The sequence below is a fragment of the Coregonus lavaretus genome (genome assembly GCF_964263955.1).
Source record: "Coregonus lavaretus genome assembly, chromosome: 6".
In the NCBI taxonomy this organism is placed as follows: Eukaryota; Metazoa; Chordata; class Actinopteri; order Salmoniformes; family Salmonidae; genus Coregonus; species Coregonus lavaretus.
Window position 1 is genome coordinate 47,451,347 of NC_139993.1, and position 19,983 is coordinate 47,471,329.

The window sequence follows — 19,983 nt, forward strand, 5'->3', positions numbered from 1 at the left end:
TTTTTTTCTAAATGTATGTTAGCTAGCTAAGTTAGCCATGTTATGAATAGAACTCATCTGCTGTCGACATCCGGATACGATTTGAGTGCTAGTTAGCGCCAAAAGGTGTTAGTAACTGACTGCATGCTGACAGTGCATTCAGAGCCATCCAGTGGCTAGCCACACTACAACCTTCATTTTACCAGGTTCCTGTGAAGCAATTGTAATGACAGTCCACCACGACCTACCTGAGAGTCTCCTGATTAGCAAGGGGTAGTCCGTTTAATTTAATTGTGTACTAAAAACACAGTATGAGATCATTGTGAGGGGACTTCGCCAGCGGTTAGAAGGGAGAATTGGGCTTCCCGGGAAAATGTTGTAACAGTAACCAAGGGGGGGGGGGCTTAGAGAAGGCTCAATTAAAGTGTCTAGCAACTAAAATATTTCCATTGACAACAGTCGATTCCCTTAGTCCATACCGGTTCCTCTTCCTCATCATCCTCCACCTCCTCCTGCTGCTGCTGCTCGTCCTCGCTCTCCGAGTCAGTCACTATGACGATGACATCGTGCTGGGGGGGTTCTTCGTTGGCGTCGTATGAGAACGTGATAGCTATTTGCTGGGACAGGAGCAGCTCTACAGGGACTGACTGAGACGCTGTCCCCTCCTCTTCAGCCTCCTCTAATACTGGGTACTCCTCCACCACCTGCTGATACAAACACATGATTACAGACACACAAACCAGACTGAAAGACTATATCAGCAGCCTCTCGAGATAGGGTGGGTATCACACACATACCTGGCTGGTGTCTGGGGCTTCCTGGCTCTCTCCAGGCACCAGTTCCTCTGCACTGCCCTCAGCCAGCACCTCCTCCTGGGCCTCTGGCTCCTCTGGGTCGACTCTCTGAATGATGCGTAGCTTCTTGGGCATGGGGGGTTCAGAGGGGTCCTCCTGGGTGGTGTCTGTGTCGGTCACCATAGAGCTGTCCTGCTCCTCCTCACGAGATCTCTTGGACATGGAGGATGTACCTGGGGTGGCTGAAACTGTAGAATTGGAAAATACACATTTCTAACTTGGTAGATATGCAGTTAATTCAATATTAGAGGACCAGTGGTAATGCAGCGAGAACTTCACTCATTGCCAACCCTTAAGCTTAGTTAGACAACGCTACTACACCCCAAATCTATAGAAACTCCTGGTTAGATTTAATCCCATCTCTCACCTGTCCCAAACACAGCTGTGGACGTCGACGGCCTCTCTATTTGCGAACTGGGTGCCGCTTCCATGACGACTGGGGCAGGGGGCTGCTCCTGATTGGCTGGTTCAGTGTGGGGCAGGCTCTGTTGCTGTGTTGGTTGGACGAAGGCTGTAGTCTGGGTCTGGGTCTGCTGGACCACCAGCATTGGGTTGGTGGTCTGAACATTGGGGCTGGTTGACCGTACTGAACCACTGGCACTGCCGTACACTGTCACATGCTCCAGCGGGCCCTCGGATGACTGCATGGCTGTAGGGGTCAGAGGTGACAGGGTCAATACAGTTCAGAGAGGGAAATACCATGGCTGCGGTCTGATTCTCCATCCGTCTGAAATGTGCTCATTCTCCCCCTCATGGATCTCATCCGATTCAAGTAATAAAGTGCACTTCAACTACCAAAACACTTCACAGACAGTCATCCTGTGCTTTAAAAATGACCAATACTCAAATATTTATGCTATAACATTCACATCATGCCAACAGTGATATTGGTTCCACAGAACTCCTCACCTTCCTGGTTCTCCACCTGTGTGGTGGGCATGACGGTGGCAGTAGGGGTGGGGGTGGGCACGGTGGCGGGGGTGATCATGGGCCGAATGCTGGCCCGGGGGGTGGACTTGTTCCCGGGGTTGGCAGGGGGCTTGCTGGGGCCTTGGGCCCCTAGAGGGGTGGGCTTGATGTTGGCAGTAGGGGGCTCAGAGGTACTGGCGCTATGGGGAAGGGGAAATACAACAGGTGAAAACGTTATTGCACAAGTTATCCAAGTGTAGTGAGTGTGTGTGCGGGAGAGAGAGTGTGTGTGAATACTTCACCTGCCCCTGTCTGCAGCTGGGGTGGTCTTCAGTGGTCCTCGCTGCTCTGTGGTCCTCTGCTGTTCCTGGGCCTATAGGTAGGAGAGGAGGAAAAATTAATAGCAATCCAGGCTAGTCGGGTAGAAAGCACAAGTGCTCTATTGAAATCTATGCCTCCATTAACCCCTCCATCTCTCACCTTGCTGGGACCCTGTTCAGGAGGCTCATCCCTCTGCTCTCCGTGTCTCTCCTGCTGTTCCCTCAGGTCCCGCAGCTCCCTCTCCTGGCGGCTCAGACGGCCCTCGTACTGGGACTTCAGAGCACTGACCCTGACCTCCAGCTCCTCCCGCTGCTGCTTCAGCTCCTCATTTTCCTTCTGCAGCTGGTCCTTGGAGCCTGGGGAGGAGGATGGGATAGGGTCAAAAAGGTCCCCCCTTTTCTTTTCTTTTTTACCACCCAGCAAACGTTTGGATGACAAGACAAAAAATATCAGAGATCAGCATTCACATACAGTTGCGGACAAATATATTGGCACCCTTGCACTTTTCTTAAAGCTGCAATTTGTAACTTTTTGGGTGAACCGACCAAATTCACAGAAATGTGAGTGGGCACTATTTCTATGCTTAAGTTTTGTTTTTCCTTTTTTTCCCCTTTCAGTTTTGTACACCAGATTCAAATAGCTTTAAAAAAAAATATATATATATATGTTCTTGAGTGATATTTCACAGCAGTTTAGACGCGATAATGATTCTTGTTTTGTCACAAACTGAAATGAGGCAAACTATTCGATACCGGTATCCCTTGTATATATCCTCATTATTGTTATTTTTATTGTGTTACTATTTTTCTTTAGTTAGCACATTTTTTTACTTTTTTAAAAACTCTGCATTGTTGGTTAAGGGCTCATAAGTTCTACACCTTTTGTATTCAGTGCATGTAACAAATAACATTTTATTTGAAAACGGCGATTTCTGCATATTGCACCTTTAAAATAATTCCCTATTTCTTCTCATATGGTGAAATTGAAAATAAAATTGGTCTCCACACCTTATTGGATTTTTAACATTGCAGAACCAAATACATTTTTGTCAAACTTAATTTTAAATTATTTATTTTTTAAATAAAGACAAATGGCACGGACAAAATTATTGCCACCATGGAGTTAGTACTTGCTTGCACGGCCTTTGGCCAAGATAACGGTTTACAAATGCTTCTTGTAGCCAGCAATAAACTTGCTGCACCAATAAACTTGATGGCCCAGTGTAGCTCAGTTGGTAGAGCATGGCGCTTGCAACGCCAGGGTTGTGGGTTCGTTTCCCACGGGGGGGGCAGTATGAAAATGAATGCGCTCACTAACTGTAAGTTGCTCTGGATAAGAGCTTCTGCTAAATGACTAAAATGTAAAAAAAATTATTCTACCGACAATTTGGCCCACTCTTCAGCAGCAAACTGCTCTAATTCTTGAATGTTTGAGGGGTGCCTAAGATCTGGACTCTTCCCTGACCACTCCAGAACAGTTCAGTGTTTCTTGTTGAACCATTCCTGGGTGCTTTTGGATATGTGGTTGGGGTTGTTGTCCTGCTGGATGACCATCACAATCAAATGCCGACCGTATTACCTCAAGAGAATTCTCTTCGGTTATAGTCACAGCCGTGAATATTCCCCCTCAAGCCGATACCACGATGGCCCTCAAGGAACTACACTGGACTTTGTGAAAACTGGAAACCACATATCCTGAGGGCGTATTTCTTGTAACTGGGGACTTTAACAAAGCAAATGAGGAAAAAGCTACTGAAGTTCTATCAACACAGTGCCTCTAGTACTCGCACTTCAAAAACTCTCGACCATTGTTAGTCTCCCTTCCGGGATGACTACAAGGGCCTCCCCCGCCCTCCCTTGGGCAAATCAGATCACGACTCCATTCTGCTCCTCCCTTCCTATAGGCAGAAACTCAAAACAGGAAGAACCCGTGCTAAGGTCTATTCAATGCTGGTCTGACCAATCGGAATCCATGCTTCAAGATTGTTTTGATCACGCGGACTGGGATATGTTGCGGGTTGCCTCTGAGAATAGCATTGACATATACACTGACACAGTGACTGAGTTCATCAGAAAGTGTATAGGGGATGTTGTTCCCACTGTGACTATTAAAACCTACCCAAACCAAAAACTGTGCATAGATGGCAGCTTTCATGCAAAACTGAAAGCACGAACCACCGCATTTAACCACGGCAAGGTGAGTGGGAATATGGTTGAATATGCATGCTCAGCCCCTTCCTGTTCACCCATAACTGCTTGGCCACGCTCGCTTCCAACTCAAATCATCAAGTTTGCAGACAACAACAGTAGTAGGCCTGATTACCAACAATGACGAGACAGCCTGCAGGGAGGAGGTGAGGGCCCTGGCGGAGTGGTGCCAGGAAAAAATAACCTCTGCCTCAAAAAAACGAAGGCGCTGATCGTGGACTTCAACAGACAGCAGAGGGAGCACACTGGAGAAGGTGAAATACGTCAAGTTCCTTGGCGTACACATCTCTGACAATCTGAAATGGTCCACCCACACAGACAGTGTGGTGAAGAAGGTGCAACTGCGCCTCTTCAACCTCAGGAGGCTGAAGAATTTCAGCTTGGCCCCTAAGACCCCCACAAACTTTTACAGATGCACCATTGAGAGCATCCTGTCGGGCTGTATCACCGCCTAGTACGGCAACTGTACTGCCCGCAACCGCAGGGCTCTCCAGAGGCAACTGTACCGGCCCTCCAGGACACCTACAGAACCCGATGTCACAGGAAGGCTAAAAGATCCTCAAGGACATCAACCACCCGAGCCACAGCCTGTTCACCCCGCTATCATCCAGAAGGCGAGGTCAGTACAGGTGCATCAAAGCTGGGACCGAGACTGAAAAACAGTTTCTATCTCAAGGCCATCAGACTTAACTAGCCGGCCTCCACCTAGTACCCTGCCCTTAGTCACTGTCACTAGCCGGCTACCACCCAGTTACTCAACCCTGCACCTTAAGAGGCTGCTGCCCCATGTACATAGACATGGAACACTGGTCACTTAAATAATGTTTACATACCGTTTTACTAATTTCATATGTATATACTGTATTCTAGTCAATGCCACTCCGACATTGCTTGTCCTAATACTAATATAAACTCAGCAAAAAAAGAAAACGTCTCTTTTTCAGGACCCTGTCTTTCAAAGATAATTTGTAAAAATCCAAATAACTTCACAGATCTTAATTGTAAAGGGTTTAAACACGGTTTCCCATGCTTGTTCAATGAACCATTAACAATTAAATGAACATGCACCTGTGGAACGGTCGTTAAGACACTAACAGCTTACAGATGGTAGGCAATTAAGGTCACAGTTATGAAAGCTTAGGACACCAAAGAGTCCTTTCTACTGATTCTGAAAAACACCAAAAGAAAGATGCTCAGGGTCCCTGCTCATCTGCGTGAATGTGCATGTTGCAAGGAGGCATGAGGACTGCAGATGTGGCCAGGGCAATAAATTGCAATGTCCGTACTGTGAGACGACTAAGACAGCGCTACAGGGAGACAGGACGGACAGCTGATTGTCCTCGCAGTGGCAGACCACGTGTAACAACACCTGCACAGGATCGGTACATCCGAACATCACACCTGCGGGACAGGTACAGGATGGCAACAACAACTGCCCGAGTTACACCAGGAACGCACAATCACTCCATCAGTGCTCAGACTGTCCGCAATAGGCTGAGAGAGGCTGGACTGAGGGCTTGTAGGCCTGTTGTAAGGCAGATCCTCACCAGACATCACCGGCAACAACGTCGTCTATGGGCACAAACCCACTGTCGCTGGACCAGATAGGACTGGCAAAAAGTGCTCTTCACTGACAAAGTCGCGGTTTTGTCTCACCAGGGGTGATGGCCGAGGCCTGTACTCTGGAGCGGGATCAAGTTGGAGGTGGAGGGTCCGTCATGGTCTGGGGCGGTGTGTCACAGCATCATCAGACTGAGCTTGTTGTCATTGCAGGCAATCTCAACGCTGTGCGTTACAGGGAAGACATCCTCCTCCCTCATGTGGTACCCTTCCTGCAGGCTCATCCTGACATGACCCTCCAGTATGACAATGCCACCAGCCATACTGCTCGTTCTGTGCGTGATTTCCTGCAAGACAGGAATGTCAGTGTTCTGCCATGGCCAGCGAAGAGCCCGGATCCTATTGAGCACGTCTGGGACCTGTTAGATCGGAGGGTGAGGGCTAGGGCCATTCCCCCCCAGAAATGTCCGGGAACTTGAAGGTGCCTTGTTGGAAGTGTGGGGTAACATCTCACAGCAAGAACTGGCAGATCTGGTGCAGTCCATGAGGAGGAGATTCACTGCAGTACTTAATGCAGCTGGTGACCACACCAGATACTGACTGTTAATTTTGATTTTGACCCCCCTTTGTTCAGGGGCACATTACTCAATTTCTGTTAGTCACATGTCTGTGGAACTTGTTCAGTTTGTGTCTCAGTTGTTGAATCTTGTTATGTTCATACTAATATTTACCCATGTTAAGTTTGCTGAAAATAAACGCAGTTGACAGTGAGAGGACGTTTATTTCTTAATTCCATTATTTTAGATGTGTGTATTGTTAGATACTACTGCACTGTTAGAGAGCGGAACAAGCATTTCGCTACACCCACAATAACATCTGCTAAATATGTGTATGCGACCAATAAAATGTGATTTGACCCACAAACTTCAACAAAGACCCAGTTTTTGGACACTGGGTTTAACATTGCACTCCAAAACATCTTGATATTCTGCTTATTTCATTATGTCTTGCACACGTTCAAGGTCCCCAGTACCAAAGGCAACCCCACAGCATTATCGAAACTCCCCAATGTTTGGTTGTAGGGAGGGGGTTATTTCTTTGAATGCTTAATTTGGTAATTGGTAAACATAGGAAGGCCCCACTGCTGAAGGAGACAAGAAAGCCTGATTGAACTTCTCAAAAACCCACCTAAACAAGCCTGAATCCTGGGGGAAATGTTCTGTGGACCAATCTATCAAAATTACAGATCACCGCTGTGTTTACCGACAACCAAATGAAGCATTCAATGAAAAGATCACCCTCCCTACAATCAAACATGGAGGTTTGATAATGCTGTGGGGTTGCTTTGCTGCCTCTGGTACTGGGGGCCTTGAACGTACGCAATGCATCATGAAATCAGCAGATTATCAGGTGTTTGAGTCCAATGTTCAACCCAGTGTCCAAAAACTGAGTCTCCATTGAAGGTTGTGGGTCTTCCAGCAGGACAACGACCCCAAACACACATCAAAAAGCACCCAGGAATGGTTCAAGAAGAAACATTGGAGTGTTCTGGAGTGACCAGTGAAGAGTCCAAAACCCATCCAAAACCTATGGCGAGATCTGAAAACAGCAGTTGGTGGGCACCTCTCAAAAATGTAAGAATTAGAGCAGTTTGCTGCTGAACAGTGGGCCAAATTGCTAGTAGAAAGGTGCAGCGAGCTCATTGAAGCATTTATCTGCAGTAATCTTGCCCAAAGGCTGTGCAACCAAGTACTAGCTCCAAGGTGCCAATAACTTTGTCCATGTCATTTGTCTTAATTTTCTAAATAAAAACTGTAACAAGGTGTGGAGACCAAAAGCGTTTTTCAATTTCAACTTATTTTAGAAGAAATAGGGAATTATTTAAGAAGTGCAAGGGTGCCAATATATTTGGCCGTAAATGTATACCTCTATGCAAACCTCAGCCAGACTCAAACCAACACACAAGCTTGCTCCACAGTCAGGTTGTCTGGCATGGCCTCTTACCCATGAGCTGGTTGATCTTCTGCTTGGCCCCTACTAAGGCCTTCCTGGTCTTCTCTTCCTTCTCAGCCATCTGCTGTCTGAGGGTGTCCTCCTGGGAGGCCTTCTCCTGCAGCTCCTGTCTCAGCCTGGTCAGCTCTGTCTGCAGCCTGGTGGCCTGCTCCTGGGCCCCGCGCACCTCTGCGTCACGCTCACCCACCACCTGAGAGGAACACACCATGGTTTGGGTTGGGAATATAGTTTTAAACAACCAGGCACCTTTACCACCCATTCTGACCCAGTGTTTCTCTTAACCCTCTGCCCAATAGGCATTTACAATTATGGTGAAAGTTATCCTGGATGTTGCCTGGGAAAAAAGTACAGGGGAAACACTGCCGGACCTTGTTGAGGTTGTCCAGCTGTCCCTCCAGGTCTTTGGTCCGGGTCTCAGCCTGTCCCAGGGAGTCTCTCAGACCCTGGAGCTCCTGGGCCGAGGCCTGCTGGGCCTCCTGCTCCTGGGCTGGGGTGGACGCTGCCTCCGACACCATCTGCAGAGGAGATCAGTCCAACACTCAGTCCATCAGTCCAACACAATATGGCAGAATTCACACAGTGTCTATTTAATCAAGGATATCAGATTAGACATTGAGTGTTCGACTTGGTCCCACCTAAACCAGCACACTTGTTATTCAGTGACAACATGAGTAGGGTTATTATTAGTTTAATGAGAAAACGATTGAGATTAAGAGTCTGAGTGAATTCAAGGCTAGGTTTCTGGAAACAGCTTAGTTACAAATTGGTTTTTTTAAAATAACTTTGCCCTGTACGAAACCAGAACAGGCACCAGGTGTTTCACCAACTGACCTTGTCGTGCTCCACCTTGAGCTCCTCATACTGGGTCTTGTAGCGGCGGCCGATCTTCTTGACCTGAGTGATGGTGCGGAACTTCTCCTGGATGTCCAGGTTCTTTGCCTCCACGCTCCTCCTCAGAGCATCCCTCTCAGAGCTCACCTTCCCCAGGCCCTCACGCAGCATCTGCACCTGGTTCTGCAGGGTTGTCACCGAGCCGCCACTCCTACAGGGAGATCATGCATTAATACATAACATCCAAACAGACTATTTATAGTACAATCATCAGATTTTCAAAATGTCTATGTATTGTGTTGCTTGCCAATTCATTGTGTAGCATGATGCTTTTTAATGAGGAGCCTATTTTGTTAATTGTATCAAGTAATTCAGCTCCTTGCTGTTGTTGGTACCATGTAATAACAGAATAGTCAAACTGAGCAATATTCCGTTTTGGATTCCAGGCTATATATTCTGTTTGTATTACGGACTAGGCTAACTCTCACCTGGCCACCTCAGCCTTGAGCCTGCCCGTCTCCTCAGTGAGCTGCTGGATGCGTTTGATGTGAGCCTCCTTCTCAGAGTGGAGACGCTTGTACTCCTCTGGGTCTGTGTCCTTCTGCTGGCTCACCAGGTGCTAAGGGGACACACAGTAGTCAAACAGAACAGAACACATTACGTTTCAAATCCAGTCAATAGACAGGCTTTCGGACCTTTGACAAATGGAGTCACAAGGAACAAGGTATCGTTCAAGCGTGGTATCAGTACTTTGAGAATGTTTTTATGGTTTTATTTTCTGTCATAGAGTAATATCTCATGGGTATGTTATCATATGATTGGGACAGATTGTGTCAGGAAGAACACTAACCTGTGTTCTGGCCTTCCAGCGTTTGATGTCCTCTTCCAGAATCCTCTTCTCTGCTTGGAGCATGCCGCTCTTCTCACTCAGTTCAGCGTTGGACTCCTGCATGGGCATTATGTCTGACTCCAGCTTACGCACCTGACAGACAGGGAGAGAGAGAGAGAAATAGAAGAAAATGTCAATCAAAACAGAGAAAAAAAGGTTGGGCCTCTTGTCTAAAACAGGCCCCCCCAAAGAAATTGGGACCAAATTCACAGAAGGTTTCCAGAGAAAAATGCCTTAAGATTGAATTTTGTAGGCCTCCCGAGTGGCGCAGTTGTCTAAGGCACTAGAGATCCTGGTTCGAGTCCAGGCTCTGTCGCAGCCGGCCGCGAACAGGAGACCCATGGGGAGGCGCACAATTGGCCCAGCGTCATCCAGGTTAGGGGAGGGTTTGGCTGGCAGGGATGTTCTTGTCCCATCGCATACTAGCGACTCCCTTGGCGGGCCGGGCGCAGTGCACGCTGACACGGTCGCCAGGTGTACAGTGTTTCTTCCGACACATTGGTGCGGCTGGCTTCCGGGTTAAGCGGACATTGTGTCAAGAAGCAGTGCGGCTCGGTTGGGTTGTGTTTTGGAGGACTCACGGCTCTCAAACTTCGCAGATGGGACAAGACTAACTACCAATTGGATACCATGAAATTGGGGAGAAAAAGGGGTAAAAAAAAAATATTAATAATAAAATAAACAAAAACTGTGATCTTAACCAAAGTTTGGTGATTTGACCCCGAGAAAGTAATCCTGCTGTTTTACTTTAGCCTGTGTCTGCTGGAGCTCCTGTTCCATCCTCTCCTTCTCCTCCCTCAGCATCTTGTTGGTCTCCATCAGGACACTCATGGTCTCAGTCTTCTTCATCAGCTCATCGTGCTGAGCCAGGGTCTTAGCTGTCACCTGGGGTCAGGGTTAAAGGTCATAAGCAGCACTGATATTATATGATCATCTTGAACTGCCATTTCTCTAATCACCCACACGCTCTTCATTTATGAACAAAATCTGTTTTTCCACTCTCCATTGAAAGGGCGTTTTAGTCTAGGAATAGGCTTAACCTGTGTCCAGGAAACTAACCCATGAAGCCATAACTCATTGGCTGTCCATAGTGTCCAGCTCACCTGCATCCGCTCTCTCTCAGCACTAAGGCGCTCCTGTAGTTCTCTCAGCTCTCTCTCCAGGTGCTCCACTCTCAGCCTATGGCGAAGACTCTCTCCTTGGGCCACCTCGAATCGAGACTCCGCTATCTCCTTCTCCCGGCGCACAAACCTGCAGCACGACAGGGAGGGGACAGAGGATATGATGAGAGAAAAGGGTGTTGTAGGAGTGAAGTGATTGCGTGAATTTGGATTTAAATGGCAGACTTGCTCTAGCTCTGCTAATAGACAGAGAGGGGGGGAGAGAAAGACCATTACCTGAGTATCTCAAGGACCTGGTCCTGAGACTTGCCTTCCTCCGTGAGGGAGATGTTCAGAGGGCTCTCGTTGGCCTGGCGCTGCATGGTGGCGGCCATCTTGCTGCTCATGGTCTGAATCTGTTCATGGAGGAGACTGTTCTGCCTCTGCAGCTCCTCAGAACGAGACGTCACCTTAGACATCTCCTCCTGACAGAGAGAGTTCATGCACATTACAGCCTTGTGGTGTACACCAACTATGTAAACTGTACAACCCTTGCAAACGTGAGTGGCAGTTTACAATCACTAGCAAGCGTCCAACTACAACACAAGTGTAAAAATCTATTTTACACTATCACCATCTACACCTCTAACCATTTGCCACAAACACCATATCTATTATAAATAATATAAGCATCTCCTTTTACTGCAATCAATCGACTGCAACTACATACCTTGAGGATCCTCTCCTGTTCTTCCCAGGAGACTCTGGCCTCCAGCAGCTGAGCAGAGGCTCTCTGGGCCCTCTCCTCCAGCTGCTGTCTGAGCGTGGCTGCCTGCAGGGCCTGGGCCTTAGCTGCCTGGAGGGCTTCCACATCTGCAGCGTGGAGCATCATCTCACGCTCATACTTATCCTGTCCCTCCGACGCCAGCTTGGCCTGGGAGGGAGGAGAAGACCAGCATTACAGACAAGCTTTAGCTGACCTTCTAGCTGGAATGCAATACATAATGTAGTTGATATGGATGTATGAACCAGTATCATGGTTTACATGTACTTGGGTTAGAGACAATCAGGCTAGGTAACGCTCTATAGCAGGCATGTGGAAAACAAGGTAGCAAATAGCTTAGTCAGATATGCCATGTGAAAAGTTGGGACACCACTACAACAAGATAAGGGCCAATTAGCCACGGCCCACTTCTCCCTCTCACCTGCTCCTGGCTGTCCAGTATGGCCTGCTGTTCCTGGGCTGCTGCCACTGCCGCCCTCTGTAGCGCCTCCTGGTGGTCCGCCTGGACACTGCTTAGACTCCTTCTCAGCTCAGCCACCTGACACACACAGGGATAAGGAAAACAGGAATTTAGAAATTAAATGTGTTAATTTATTCAACATGGAACAATGGGGACCCCTGCATTGTGTGAACCCAGCACCTATGGTGTGCACTGGATGTGGTTAAATAATACTGAACGCTTCAGCTACCATTTGAGCTATACAGTGTGGAAATGTTCCCTTAACAGTCATAATAAAGTACTGCAAGGGCATAGATGTTTAGCAATGGTCCTCTCTGCTTCGTACCTGCTGCTCAACAGAAGCCAGGTCTTTAATCTTCTCCTCCTGAAGGCCCTGCTTCTCCTTCTCTGCCTCCAGGAGCTTTTTCTCCAGCTGACGGTGCTGCTCCTGGGCCTCCTTCACACGCTCCTCGATGGCAGACCGAGCCTGCTCTGTCACCTAGAGAGACGAGAGGGAGAGAGTGCGAGAGAGAGTTAGGGCTGTACCGTTTATGATACGGGTCTGAATAAGGGCATGAGGGATAGGGTTTGAGGACTAAAGTTGGAAGGTCATGCATGGTTGTCCTCATTTTAAAGGGACAGTGCGAGAAGAACTTGTGGATACCATTTGTATGTCTCTGCGTACAGTATGACGAAGTTAAAGGTCGTTTTGTGAGCCAATGCTAACAAGCATTAGCGCAATAACTGGAAGTCTACAGGTACGCTAGCATACCATACAATGGTATCCACGAGTTCATCTGACTCTGGGTAAGTAGAAAAACAGCTTAATTGCCAGAATCTTGCACTATCACTTTAAGAGCTTAGCGCACTGCTAAGAAGTAAGGGGCTCGGGTGGTATACTACTAAGGGTTTAGGGGCCAGGCTAGTATCCTACTAAGGGTTTAGGTGCCAGGCTAGTATCCTACTAAGGGGTTAGGGGCCAGGGAGGTACACTACGAAGGGGCCAGGGTGGAGTCCTGACCTGCTTCTCCTTGTCCAGGGACTCCTCTAGGCTCTGGGCCATGGCTCTGTACAGCTCCATGCTGGAGGTGGCTGTCCTCAGTTGCTCCGTCAGCTCCTCTGCCCGTGTCTCGGCCTGCCTCAGGCGGCCATGCAGATCCTCAGAGTCCCCTTCTGAAACCTGGAGACCTGGAGGGGTGGGGAGTTGAGAGGAGAAGACTGGTGAGGAGAGGTAAGGAGAGAAAGAGGTAAGTGCCAAAGACTGAGATCACAGCTGGCATGGGCAGCATAGAACGAAAATCCAGGAGAACCCTAATGAAACCTCCATAACACTGCTAATGGTGCATGCCCCAGAACAACACACCCTCCAGGACTGTTTCAGGGTTTTATTTAGCCTGTTTTACTACATTTCCTATAAAATGTCATAAGACAAACTAATGAAAGCATAGCTGTAGACACTGACCTGACCTATAGCTACATGGAAAACTAGGACACATCCCACAGCTTTAATAAGGAAACGTGCTAACAAACGTTTGAGCTATGAAACTAAATAAATACTGCACTCTGACCCACAAAACCTATTTGTTGATTCATGACCGTGTTAGACAAAGCAAGGAAAGTGAACTTCAAAACGTGACGTATTTTTATTGGAATTTGCAGCTGTTGTTGGTAAGTAACGAATCTGCTAGCTTCTGACATTACTGCATCTTTAAGTCTGACATTTAGCTGTGACATTTGAAAAAGATCAGAGGCTATTTAAAGACAGGACAACAAACTGGGATTTAAAATAGTAATTGTGTAAGTGCCTGTGTATTGAAGAAAACTCCAACTGAGTACTATCCACATTCGAGCCATTCCAACATTCAGGCTATAAGAACTTCTATGAGTGGTTCCAGAACACTATGATGTCTCAGAAGGCAGTGAACCTGATGTGATTCTGTAACATTGTATGTACTCTTACCTCTGAGGCCCATGGGAGTCGACGGGGTGCTCAGGGACAGACGACCACCCTCTCCACTGCCCTGCTGCAGCCTGAGAGAGCTCACCTCCAGCTGGGCAGCACTCAGCTGATCCCTGGTCTTCTGGAGCAGGGCAATCTGGGTCTCCAGCTGCCTCTTGGCATCCATCAGTTGCAACTGGATGGGGAGAGGGGAGGAAGGGTTGATTTTATGTATAGGATGTAACAAATGCTTGAGTTTTGCTTTTTTGAAACAAGTCTCTTGGGGAAAAATGTATAAGTGTTATATTAGAGGAGAAAGATAGATAGAATCCAGGTAGAGTGGGGGGGGGGGGGGGGGTTGGACCTGGGATGATTCTTGGATGGACTTACATCTTGGTTTCTGCTCAGCAGGTGGCGTTGCTCCACCTCGTGCTCCAGTCTCTTCTGCAGCTGGCCGATCTCTCTCTCCTGCTTCTCTATCTGGGCGTTCAGACGCTGCCTGGTATCTGTCTCGGAGCGCTCCAATGTGGCCTGGATGAGCACACCGGGAGGGGAACAGTTAAAACATGACACGAACGCAGAGAGAACAGTGCAGCCACCATTTTATGAGTGGTTAGTGTGAGATGTATCTATTGTCTTGAGATTGGTGTGTGTCTGTATGTGTGTACCTGTATGGTCTTGAGGTTGGTGAGCAGCATGTTCTGTCCTCGTTGTTGGGTCTGGATGGTCTCCTTCTCCTGGGTCAGTCTGGACTCCACTAGCTTCAGCATATCTCTCTCCTTCCTGAGGCTCTCAGCACGACCCTGGAGGAGGAAAACACTCAGCTCAACTAGACGTAATGCATGTATAGAAATTCGGAGCAAACCACTAACAAACACACATTACGAGAGTGAGAGTAAGTATTGTATTTTTTCTAACAATTAACAAAATACTTGGAACACACAAACATAGAGGTACACACCTCTGCCATGTTTAGTTTCTCCTGTGCAACCCTCAGGTCCTGGGTCATGGTGTGAACAGTCTGCTCACTCTTCTGGGCTGCAGCAGCCATCTTCTGTCCCTTCTCCATCAGAGAGGCAATCTCCTTCCTGTAGCTCTCCACATTATCCTGAAGCATCTCATACCTGGGGGGGCACGTCACCAGGCAGGTTCAGTAAGTTATCAAGCGAACTTTGCAAAATATTCTGAAATAACTTCATGTTCCCAAGTTCACAGAGAAAGATAAATGTCCAAAACACCTTCTGAAAAAAAACCCAGGGAATTTAGGGAAAGTTCCCAGAATTTTGCAACCCTAATCGTGTGCCATTGTGTTGAATAGTGACCTGAGAGTGCTGTGCAATGCTCTTACCTCTTGGAGGTAAACTCCAGTTGGGTGGATATCTTGGCGTTCTGGGATCTCTGCTCAGACACCTGCTCCTGTAGCTTCTCACTCTGCTCCGCCAGGGCCTTGACACTCTCAGCCCTCTCCCTCTTATAGGACGAGAACACCTCCTGCAACTAAAACACACAAAACAAGACGTTCCTTTAGATAAGAGTACTGCAACCATTTTGTGTAAACCTGATTGAAGGATATTGTTTGTGATCTATCATGGTGGTTTGGTGCAACAAAAAGGACAGAATGTTTGATGTATCAAGCAATGCTGTATACATGTACACTGATTTGCAGAGTACCGTTTTCAATATTAAAACAGTAGACGTCACAGAATTCCAGTAGTTAGTAGGTATATACTGCCCTCTAGTGACTAAGAAAACGTGTCAAACACACAAGCGCAGATGATTGTGGGGGCTCACCTGTCGGAGGGCTGCCTTGGCCTCCACCGCCTCGGTTGACTCTGTTGCCATAGTAATGATTCCAGTGGGCGTGGTGGGGGTGGCGGCCGGGGAGCGGCGAGGGGTGGAGGTCAAGGAGAACTCCTCGGCGGCTGCTGCACCTGAGACAAGGGGTCAAAAGATCAGTATGTAGGTGACATATACACATCCCAAAGTTCTCCACCGGGGCTGGACCTAAAATTACTTATGAACCTAAAGCCTGCACACGGTATATGCTGCTCCTGTGCTTTATTCATGCACCCACATATAGAACGTTTCTGCTACACTAGCCTCATCAGGACCTGAAGAAGGAAATGTGAATTAACCTGAACCCGACCTTGCTGAGGGAAGGTGACTCCGGTGGCCTGGGCCAGCAGCACTCGGTACATGTCTCTCTGCCTGACGATGGACTCAGCCAGCTGCATCTGGTGGCTCCGTTGCTCCCGCAGAGCCACTAGCTCTGCCTGGGCCTTCTCCAGACTGCACTCCAGCTCACTGCGCCTGGGGGGAGGGGAGAATAGAATTACCTTTATTTATCCACAGACAGAAACATTTTACTGAGACAGGGAAACCAAAGGGGAAGGTGGAGCAGGAGCTACCACCATATTGCTTATGCCCATCCAACAATGTCAGATCCACAAAAGTATCTAGTGTAATTGGACACTTATCTTGGGGGGTTGAAAGCAAAACAAATGATCGGCAAAAAATATGGACAATTAAGGATATCACACTTGGTGCCAGTGGTCTCTGCCTCCTCTCTCTCCTGTGCGTCGCTGAGCTCTCTGAGGGCCACCAGGAGGCGCTGGTTCTGCTGCTGAAGCTCCTCCACGCCACGGAATGTCACCAAGTGCTGCGTGATGACCTCCGATGTGCTGCTGATGTCAGCAGAGCTCACCTCCTCATCGTGGGCTACGTGGTTACCACGCGCCTCCTCCAGTTCAATGAGTAGGACACGGATCTGGTGGGTTAGGGTAGGGGTGAGGGGTGAAAAAGTTAATGATTATGTCCCAATTAAACCTTATACCTAAAACCCTCATTTTATGATCTACATTGTTATTGATTTTTCACACCTAATTCTATGACAATAGTGAGGTTATAAGACAGGATGTTCTGTTTGGGCCCCACCTGCTGCCCCATGTCTGCAAGCTGCACCTCAGACCTCTGGTTGTCTCTCTCCAGGACAGAAGAGCGCTTGTTGGCCTCATCAGTCACCTTCTGCAGACGGTGCACCTCCTGAAACACACAGTAACTACTTATAAGTCCACTAAATGGTTTCTGCCACACTATAAGTGCACATCATAGGCAAGTGCAGTGCAGTTCACGAATAGCAACCAAAGCAAGCGGTACTGGAGCATCAAGTCCGACACCAACAGGCTCCTGAACAGCTTCTATCCCCAAGCCATAAGACTGCTAAATAGCTAACAAAATGTCTACACACTATCTGCATTGACCAATCCATTTTATTTTTGCACTGTCTATGCACATTCTACACACACTTCATTTGCTCACACACACACACACACACACACACACACACACACACACACACAGACACACAACACGCACGTCGCACACACATTCATACTGACTCTACACACACACAATCATCATACACGCTGCTGCTACACTGTTTATCATATATCCTGATGCCTAGTCACCTTACCCCTATACACATCTACCTCTATCACTCCAGTTTCCCTGCACATTGTAAATATGGTATTGGCACTGACCCTGGAACTGACCGTGTGTGTGTGTGTGTATATATATATATATATTTGAGATTCTTCAAATAGCCACCCTTGATGACAGCTTTGCACACTCTTGGCATGCTCTCAACGAGCATCATGAGAGTCACCTGGAATGCATTTCAATTAAGAGGTGTTCCTTCTTAAAAGTTAATTTGTGGAATTTCTTTCCTTCTTAATGCGTTTGAGCCAATCAGTTATGTTGTGAAAAGGTATGGGGGTATACAGAAGACAGCCCTGTTTGGTAAAAGACCAAGTCCATATTATGGCAAGAACAGCTCAAATAAGCAAAGCGAACGACAGTCCATCATTACTTTAAGACATGAAGGTCGAAGGTCAGTCAATCCAGAACATTTAAATTAGTTTCTTCAAGTGCAGTCGCAAAAACCATCAAGCGCTATGATGAAACTGGCTCTCATGAAGACCGCCACAGGAAAGGAAGACCCAGAGTAACCTCTGCTGCAGAGGATAAGTTCATTAGCGTTACCAGCCTCAGAAATTCCAGCCCAAATAAACACTTCAGAGTTCAAGTAACAGACACATCTCAACATCAACTGTTCAGAGGGGACTGTGTGAATCAGGCCTTCATGGTCGAATTGCTGCAAAGAAACCACTACTAAAGGACACCAATAAGAAGAGGAGACTTGCTTGGGCCAAAAAACATGAGCATGGACATTAGACCGGTGGAAATGTGTCCTTTGGTCTGGAGTCCAAATGTGAGATTTTTGGTTCCAACCGCCGTGTCTTTGTGAGACGCAGTGTAGGTGAACAGATGATCTCCACATGTGTATTTCCCACCGTGAAGCATGGAGGTGGTGGTGTGGGGGTGCTTTGCTGGTGACACTGTCTGTGATTTATTTAGAATTCAAGGCACACTTAACCAGCATGGCTACCAAAGCATTCTGCAGCGATACGCCATCCCATCTGGTTTGTGCTTAGTGGGACTATCATTTGTTTTTCAACAGGACAATGACCCAACACACCTCCAAGCTGTGTAAGGGCTATTTGACCAAGAAGGAGAGTGATTGAGTGCTGCATCAGATGACCTGGCCTCCACAATCACCTGACCTCTCACCAATTGAGATGGTTTGGGATGAGTTGGATGGCAGAGTGAAGGAAAAGCAGCTTTTTTTGGTTAAAACATGATTCCATGTGTTATTTCATAGTTTTAATGTCTACAAGGTAGAAAATAGGTGTGTCCAAACTTGACTAGTACTGTATGTATTCATGCATATATCACTTACACGTGTTCTTATTTTTATTTTTCGTACTAGACTTTTTAAAATTAATTTGTTATATTATTACTGCATTGTAGGGAAAGAGCAAGCAAGAAAGGCATTTCACGTGACAGAAACTAACTAAAATACAATGCAGTGTAGTTCACCAACACCAACACATTTATTTTCACTTACTCTGGACATGCTCCATTGATATTAAGTGTTCACACAGGATTTGGGATTGTGTTCAATCCATTTTATCATGTCACTCTGGGAGCCAGAAAGTCTGAAGGAACCACTGTTCGTTATCTTAGAATGAGTTCTAGAGGGACTGTCCCATCTGGGGTGCCGGCTGGTACCATCTCGGTTGGGAGGGTATTCCAGTGATGGTTGCCAGATGTTGGTTAAAACTTGTTTATCTTGAAGTATATAAATTGAGAGGTCTCTTTGTCTCTCATTCTGATAGCAAGAGGCAACTCACTTGCAGCTTGTTATGTTGAATCCGGTGCCGTATAATTAAATGCATTGTATCAAATCTCCATCTTAGAGTTTATTTTATTCTTGCATTCTGACTTCCTTAATACCAGAGAAACTCATCATATCATCCATGCTACAGTTTAGTGCAGTTCAGAACCATCCCAAGCCATTGCATTTATCAGGAGTTGACTGGATTGGTTTCTAATTATCCTCACATATCCTCAGATGTTTAACTAACACAGGTCTCTTGGTACTCTGTATGCCAATAATAAAATGCACAAACTCAAACCCACACACCTTAACTGCCTGTTCCAGCTTTGCTGACAGGCTGGCCACAGATTTCAGCATGCGCTCATGCTCATCCCTCTGGCGTTTGAGAATGGGACCCTTAGCCTCCACCTCCTGCACTATGTCATCCAGGTACTTATTCACCCGCTTGTTCTCCACACGCTCCAGCTGTAGTGCCTCCTGGGTCTCCACATACGCTGTGTACAACTGGAGAGAAGATAGAGGTCGCTCAAACAGTTATACAGTCCCACCCTCACCATTGGTACTATAAGCATTGTATTTTAATATAACAGTTTTCTTAGCAAAGTCAATCTCTGCAGATTACTTCTGTAAATGTTAAGTAAATATGTGACATGACAATGTTTAAATATGTGACATAGAAGAGTCCTCTGTCACCAAAGCAGTGCAACTGCGGTGGTTACCTCAGTCAGCTTCATGCCAGGTTTGACTATCTTGGCCACGGCGGCTGCAGTCGGGGACATGGTTGTAATCGTTTCCTCTGACAGCACTGAGGCTGCACCGGCAGGGCCTGGACACACACAACCATGCACAGGGTCAAAGTTCATCCTCCATTTCGAACTGAAGTCTCCAGAGCGTGATCAAAGAAGCAACATCAACCTAA

The 19,983-nt window shown here is 47.2% G+C and overlaps 1 protein-coding gene across 4 annotated transcripts in view; it reads right to left on the reverse strand.

Moving 5' to 3' along the window:
- Nucleotides 1–19,983, reverse strand: part of tprb (translocated promoter region b, nuclear basket protein) — a 38,914-nt gene that overhangs the window by 9,415 nt on the left and 9,516 nt on the right. For all 4 annotated transcript variants that reach the window (XM_084164754.1, XM_084164756.1, XM_084164753.1 and 1 more), the window contains exons 10-38: nt 19,784–19,890; nt 19,371–19,568; nt 16,760–16,867; nt 16,366–16,592; nt 15,972–16,135; nt 15,617–15,756; nt 15,174–15,322; nt 14,787–14,949; nt 14,494–14,628; nt 14,216–14,356; nt 13,847–14,021; nt 12,908–13,074; nt 12,233–12,385; nt 11,869–11,985; nt 11,394–11,597; nt 10,961–11,148; nt 10,667–10,814; nt 10,311–10,448; nt 9,525–9,656; nt 9,163–9,293; nt 8,675–8,885; nt 8,212–8,358; nt 7,835–8,033; nt 2,223–2,419; nt 2,045–2,115; nt 1,743–1,942; nt 1,201–1,482; nt 777–1,021; nt 459–683 (exon numbers count right to left, since the gene is read on the reverse strand). In XM_084164754.1, coding sequence (XP_084020880.1) covers nt 459–683; nt 777–1,021; nt 1,201–1,482; nt 1,743–1,942; nt 2,045–2,115; nt 2,223–2,419; nt 7,835–8,033; nt 8,212–8,358; nt 8,675–8,885; nt 9,163–9,293; nt 9,525–9,656; nt 10,311–10,448; nt 10,667–10,814; nt 10,961–11,148; nt 11,394–11,597; nt 11,869–11,985; nt 12,233–12,385; nt 12,908–13,074; nt 13,847–14,021; nt 14,216–14,356; nt 14,494–14,628; nt 14,787–14,949; nt 15,174–15,322; nt 15,617–15,756; nt 15,972–16,135; nt 16,366–16,592; nt 16,760–16,867; nt 19,371–19,568; nt 19,784–19,890 — 4,862 coding nt within the window. The remainder of the gene's footprint in view (nt 1–458; nt 684–776; nt 1,022–1,200; nt 1,483–1,742; nt 1,943–2,044; nt 2,116–2,222; nt 2,420–7,834; nt 8,034–8,211; nt 8,359–8,674; nt 8,886–9,162; nt 9,294–9,524; nt 9,657–10,310; nt 10,449–10,666; nt 10,815–10,960; nt 11,149–11,393; nt 11,598–11,868; nt 11,986–12,232; nt 12,386–12,907; nt 13,075–13,846; nt 14,022–14,215; nt 14,357–14,493; nt 14,629–14,786; nt 14,950–15,173; nt 15,323–15,616; nt 15,757–15,971; nt 16,136–16,365; nt 16,593–16,759; nt 16,868–19,370; nt 19,569–19,783; nt 19,891–19,983) is intronic.